Source organism: Quercus lobata, chromosome 3 (assembly GCF_001633185.2).
Source record: "Quercus lobata isolate SW786 chromosome 3, ValleyOak3.0 Primary Assembly, whole genome shotgun sequence".
NCBI classification, from domain to species: Eukaryota; Viridiplantae; Streptophyta; class Magnoliopsida; order Fagales; family Fagaceae; genus Quercus; species Quercus lobata.
In genome coordinates, this window is record NC_044906.1 from 31,923,885 (window position 1) to 31,930,826 (window position 6,942).

A 6,942-nucleotide genomic window follows, 5' to 3' on the forward strand; every position below is an offset into this window, starting at 1 on the left:
GAGCTTGATTAGTGACACATGTCACAGCTTGATTGGTCTGCTTAAGTCATCGCTTACACGTGCGAGGTTGCTTGAGTCATCGCTTACACGTGCGCTGATGCGTGATTGGTTCTTGCATGACACTTGGCAAATTTCTATTGGCTTCTGAATAGTGATAGCAAAACCTAGCAACAATACATGGTGCTCTGTAATTGGCTGTATTTTGTGGACTTGATAATGTGACGTGTCAGCTTGTGATAGGTCGGGAATTTTCCCTTTCTACAGTTGGTATGAAGTACTTCTACTTCCTTCATCACTTTCGTCCCTTGAAAACCTCCAAACATTGTGTTTAGACGGTGAGGTACAGAATGCAATCATAATTGGAGAACTGAAGAATTTGAAAGCTCTTAGCCTTTCATTGCCCGGTACTGAACGGTTACCAAAAGAGATAGGGCAGCTGACTCACCTTCAGTTACTAGATTTGAGAGGATGTTCCAAACTTAAATTTATTCCACCCAATGTGTTATTTAATCTGAAGACGTTAGAAGAATTATATTTGCCAGATAATGTTGATTGGGAGGTGGAAGCACAAAGCAGTGAAAGCACAGAAAAAATTAATGCAATGGTCTCAGAGTTGGACCATTTGACTCACTTGACCAAGTTACATATATGTATTAAGAATGCAAAGATTCTTCCAAAAGCCAAGCTTTTTGAAAGGTTGGAAAGCTATAGAGTGGCCATAGGCAGTGCTTTGTTCTGGAATGAAACTTCAGAAACTTCACGAATTTTAAAGCTCAATATAATCTTGGAATCGGACTATGGGTATAAAGTATTATTGAGGAAATGTGAATCTCTCTTTTTGGGTAAAATGAAGGGTGTTAAAAATTATCTATATGAATTAGATTTGGAAGGTTTTCCATGTTTGAAGCATCTCAAGGTCGAGAACAATGATGAGATTCAGTATATTATCAAGTCTATGGGAGTTCGAGGTACTGTCTTTCCTATCTTGGAGTCAATTAAACTACAGTATGTGAACAATTTGGAACGAATAAGCTACATGCGAACAACGGAGTCTTTTTGTAACTTGAGAGTGGTAAAAGTGAGCAACTGTTGTCAGTTGGAATTTGTCTTCTCCTCATCTATGGTTGGATGCTTTTCACACCTGCAGGAAATGAATGTAGAAGATTGCGAGATAATGAGTGCAATAGTTGCGATAGAAAGAGAAGAAGAAATTGAGGTCAATAGTGACGACAACATTATGTTTGCAAATCTCCAATCTCTGAGATTAAGGAATTTATTAAAGTTAAAGGGCTTCCTTTCTGTTGTTGATTCTCTTGTACTTTTCAATGGGAAGGTATGTTTAAGATTTAATTTTAAATTTTACTCTTTAAATGTTGATAAGTCTTCCACAACCCAAAAAATAAATAAAAAAGATAAGACCATGTATTGTTGATATGAAGACACATTTTCTTTTTGAAAATTGTACCAAATGTTCAGAAGTACTATTTTTGCTTCTTTTTTTCTTTTTTTTTTTTTTTTTTGTCAATATATAATCTTTTTTTATTTGTCTCATTTATCTGTTTGTTCCTTTTTATGAAAAATAAGGGTGTTTGACCGAACCACATTTGATTAGACGTCAATATGAACATGAATTACTTGATTTTTATATTGCACCAAACTTTGGTTCAACTGAAGTAATCTGATACCTTATCATAGATCAGGGTGTAATAAGTTTGCCTAGTGGAGTGACACCTTACCATTTACTGTTTTTTAAATGGGATTGTTCTACACAATAATAGTTATAGAAGTGTACAAAGTAATTTGGATACATTTTTAATTCATGTATTTTTGGAAGTTTTGATTGAATTTAAGTTCAATTTGTTAGAGAGAGAGAGAGAGAGAGAGTCCACTTAGGAAATTCAATTGAATTTCATCTCCAACTCGTTAGTACGGACATGATAATTGATTAAAATGTTGAAGAAATGAAAATCTGCATTGTCAGATAATACCTCTGTATTGAAAAAAGGAATTATTACTCTTCTTCCTTCATCTTTCTTATATTAGTCTCCTCTTTGTTATTAAGAATATAATTTAATTAATTTTTCATTTATGTACTCATTGTGTACTTGTGAATTGTAGGTTGTCTTTCCAAACTTAGAGGAATTGGAAATAAAGTGTATGGATAGCATGAAGATGATTTGGCCCGACCAACTCATTTTAGATTCCTTTTGCAAACTGGAAAATTTGACTGTTTCAAATTTCACAAATCTTACAAATATTCTTCCATCCAATATGCTGAGAACACTCCAGAATCTAAAACATTTGAAGATAGATAGTTGTGGCTCCATAGAAGAGGTATTTGATATCCAACGGACAAACAATGTTGAAGAAACACATGATATAGCAGCCACTGAACTTAGATCCTTAAAATTAATAAATCTAGGAAAATTGAAGCACGTGTGGAGTATGGATCCTCAAGGAATAATCACCTTTGCGAAATTACGTAAAATAGAAATTGGGGGTTGTTCCAGTCTAAAAAGTGTTTTTCCAACATCTGTGGCGAAGGCTCTTATGCAACTTGAGGAGCTAGAGATAAATGATTGTGCAATGGTGGAGGAAATCGTAGCAAAAGAAGAAGGAATAGAGACAACCACTTTGTTTGAATTCCCACAATTGAAAACTCTAATACTTCGTAATTTGCCTGAACTCAAGAGTTTTTATCAAGGAAAGCACATATTAGAGTGTCCGTTGTTGAATTACTTGCACATTTCCAAATGTGACAAACTGAAAATATTTGGTTCCAATAAGGAAAGCGTCGAAGAAACAAATGGGCTGGGCCATGATGTTGATGTAATTCAAGACCTCTTCTTTTTCGGCGAAAAGGTAACAACTTCCCTTGCATGTCTTTACATTTTGTTAATATATATATATATATACTCATTGGATCATATGTGGGTGTTGGATTATATGTGGGTGGAGTAGGTTGAGGTCAAGCCCAGTAGATTTATTATATGTGAATTGCGATCAAAGCAGAAAATTTTGGCAGTCTTGAAAATTGAGATGCCCCTCAATTGATAAAACCGGTATGTAATAAGCATAGGAATGATGAATTGTAGTGGTGTTATTGATGTTAGTTTAGGTTATTAAACATATAAAACATACTTCGACAGGATATTTGGAGATAGTAAAATAGTTTTTCCACGCAATTGTCATAATATTAGTTATGCCAAGTTTCTCATTACATTGCTATTACATATACAATTTTGAAAATCATTATTGGATACTACATATACTACAATATCAATTCACAATTATTATCTGTGAAATTCTACTAGATACAACACAAAATAAAATAATAAATTGGTCAAATAGAATCTCGCAAATTGAATAGAGATGAGGGCATGGGATCGTTTTGTTCAATTACAATTTGTTATGTTCAATATCTTCGCATATAAAATATCTTAATAGAAATAGTACAAAAAATATGTCCATTGTTAATATATATATATATATATATATATAAATTACCTAGTTAGTAATGGATTGTACATAGTCATGGTATATTACATAAATGACTTATAAATTTTAATTGTTTTTAGTTATACCAAAAAAAAAGGCTTATAAATATAAAATCATTCAAACTCTCTCTTCCTCTAATTTTATATATAGAGCTAAATATATGATTAGGTTATTTATGGTTTATTTATATTGGACTCCTTATTTTTTACACTAAATTAACTCATTTGGCACAAAAATTAAAAAACTTAGATTAAATGGGACATTTGACGCAAAATTAAACTCTAATTGAAATCCAATTTTTACACTAAATTAACTCACTTGGCACAAAAATTTAAAAATTTATATTAGATGGGACATGGGCGCAAAATTAGACTCTAATTGAATTTCAATTTGAAATTTAATTGGATTTTCTTTCAATTTTACCTATATTTATATATATAAAAGGATTCTCCATTTATAATAAAAACTTAAAAGAAAACTAATTTGGATTTTATTATTATTTATGTTTGATATAGAGAAGCTATTAAATTTTAGGCAAAACTACACTTACTATTAGTCCCTGAAGTTTACCCTCTAAGCAAAATTCATTCCTTAAGTTTCAAGTAAGTACTATTGGTCCCTCAAGTTTAAAAATTAAGCAATATAAGTCCTTTTGCTAACTATGATTAGTGTTATTGCCTATATGGCTAAAAGAATAATGATGTGGCATGAGGCAACTTAGGTGTCAAATGACACGTCACCTATTTAATTATAAGATTGCCACGTAATTTTTAATTGATTATTATTTATTATAATAATAAAAAATAAAAATAAAACTGCTTGACTTCAGGATTTTGGCCTCCCTTCCTCCCCTATTTTTCCTTTCTCCACTTTGCCGTCTTCTGGTCCTCCATTGGAGTCACCAAAGCACCTCAAAAAGCCAACAAAATTATGCTGGCAAAGTGAGTAGATCTACCCTCTCTCTCAAATCTAGATCATTGACCACAAATTCTTTCTGTTAATAGGAGTAGTCTGAGATTGGGTGTAAAAAACCCAACAAGTATTTTTGCAATAATTAAAATAAAATAAAAAAATAAAAAAACCTAATGATCCCACAGAGATTGATTTTGGGCTTTGCAAAAACTTTTTTTTAAAAAAGATATAAGTATAATACCTAAAATCATTCAAATATTTGAAGACTAATCAAATAGATTTAAATATTTTTATGTCATTTGTAGATCCTTGGATATAAAGCTTAAGAACAAAGAAATATAGAGAACTTTAGAGATTAGCAGCTAACAGAAATTGGTGAAGGACATAGAGATGCTTATGCTGGCTAATACAGTAACAACAATTGTTTGGAACAACAGGAAAGAGTGGCTAACAATGGTGGTGGCACTGGCAGCAAAACCTGTTGGCAAAAGATAAGAGAAGAGGAAGACGAAGGGTTGGCTAGGTCCCAATGGGTCACATGCTAAGCTGGCAAATTCACAAACTTAGACATCATATTGTAAAAGTCAAAATATGACATCATTATTTCATTAGCACTTAAGAATAAAATTAATGGAAGTTATCAAAAGAACTAACATAGCTCATTTTTTAAACTTAAGGGACCAATAATGTTCATTAGAGACTTTATGGACTAATCGTGCTCACAAGGTAAACTTCAGGGACCAATAATGTAGTTTTGCCTAAATTTTACTTTTTAGAAAATAATTACCAAATTAATATGAGTTGGTTAATTACCTAATGCTTACTCACGAGAGAGTTTTATTTTGACAATATATTTTGTGAAAACTTTCAGTTATTTATCATTTTTTTATGCATAATAGATTAAACATTTTTGGTTACAGTAATTTTCCCCCCTGAAATTTGTTTACTCAAATGCTTAAAGTTTTATGGGGATTAAGGACCATATCTGACTGTGACGACAGCATTATGTTTGCAAATCTCCATTCTCTGAAATTAAGGAATTTATTCAAGTTAAAAGGCTTCCTTTCTGTTGTTGATTCTCTTGTACTTCTCAACAGGAAGGTATGTTTAAGATTTAATTTTAAATTTTACTCTTTAAATGTTGATAAGTCTTCCACAACCTAAAAAATAAATAAAAAAGATAAGACTATGGATTGTTGATATGAAGACACATTTTCTTTTTGAAAACTGTACCAAATGTTCAGAAGTACTATTTCTGCTTTTTTTTTTTTGGTCAATATATAATCTTTTTTTTATTTGTCTCATTTATCCGTTTGTTCTTTTTTATGAAAAATAAAGGTGTTTGACCGAACCACATTTGATTAGACGTCAATATGAATATGAATTACTTGATTTTTATATTGCACCAAACTTTGGTTCAACTGAAGTAATCTGATACCTTATCATAAATTAGGGTGTAATGAGTATGCCTAGTGGAGTGGCACCTTACCATTTACTGTTTTTTAAATGGGATTGTTCTACACAATAATAGTTATAGAAGTGTACAAAGTAATTTGGATACATTTTTAATTCATGTATTTTTGGAAGTTTTGATCGAATTTAAGTTCAATGAGAGAGAGAGAGAGAGAGAGAGAGTCCACTTAGGAAATTCAATTGAATTTCATCTCCAACTCGTTAGTACGGACATGATAATTGATTAAAATGTTGAAGAAATGAAAATCTGCATTGTCAGATAATACCTCTGTATTGAAGAAAGGGATTATTACTCTTCTCCCCTCATCTTTCTTATATTAGTCTCCTCTTTGTTATTAAGAATATAATTTAATTAATTTTTCGTTTATGTACTCATTGTGTACTTGTGAATTGTAGGTTGTCTTTCCAAACTTGGAGGAATTGGAAATAAAGTGTATGGATAGCATGAAGATGATTTGGCCCGACCAACTCATTTTAGATTCCTTTTGCAAACTGGAAAATTTGACTGTTTCAAATTTCACCAATCTTACAAATATTCTTCCACCCAATATGCTGAGAACCCTCCAGAATCTAAAACATTTGAAGATAGATAGTTGTGGCTCCATAGAAGAGGTATTTGAGATCCAACGGATAAACAATGTTGAGGAAACACATGATATAGCAGCCACTGAATCCTTAAAATTAATAAATCTAGGAAAATTGAAGCACGTGTGGAGTATGGATCCTCAAGGAATAATCACCTTTGCGAAATTACGTAAAATAGAAATTAGGGGTTGTTCCAGTCTAAAAATTATTTTTCCAACATCTGTGGCAAAGGCTCTATGCAACTTGAGGAGCTAGAGATAAATGATTATGCAACGGTGGAGGAAATCATAGCAAAAGAAGACAACCACTTTGTTTGAATTCCCACAATTGAAAACTCTAATACTTCGTAATTTGCCTGAACTCAAGAGTTTTTATCAAGGAAAGCACATTTTACAGTGTCCGTTGTTGAATTACTTGCACATTTCCGAACGTGACAAACTGAAAAAATTTGGTTCCAATAAGGAAAGCGTCGAA

The 6,942-nt window shown here is 31.9% G+C and overlaps 1 protein-coding gene across 1 annotated transcript; it reads left to right on the forward strand.

Moving 5' to 3' along the window:
- Positions 1 to 287: 287 nt before the first annotated feature.
- Positions 288 to 6,723, forward strand: LOC115980750. Its single transcript, XM_031102972.1, has 2 exons — positions 288 to 1,333; positions 6,280 to 6,723. The coding sequence occupies exons 1-2, from the start codon at positions 602 to 604 to the stop codon at positions 6,721 to 6,723; spliced, it is 1,176 nt and encodes a 391-aa protein (XP_030958832.1). The 5' UTR covers positions 288 to 601.
- Positions 6,724 to 6,942: the final 219 nt, after the last annotated feature.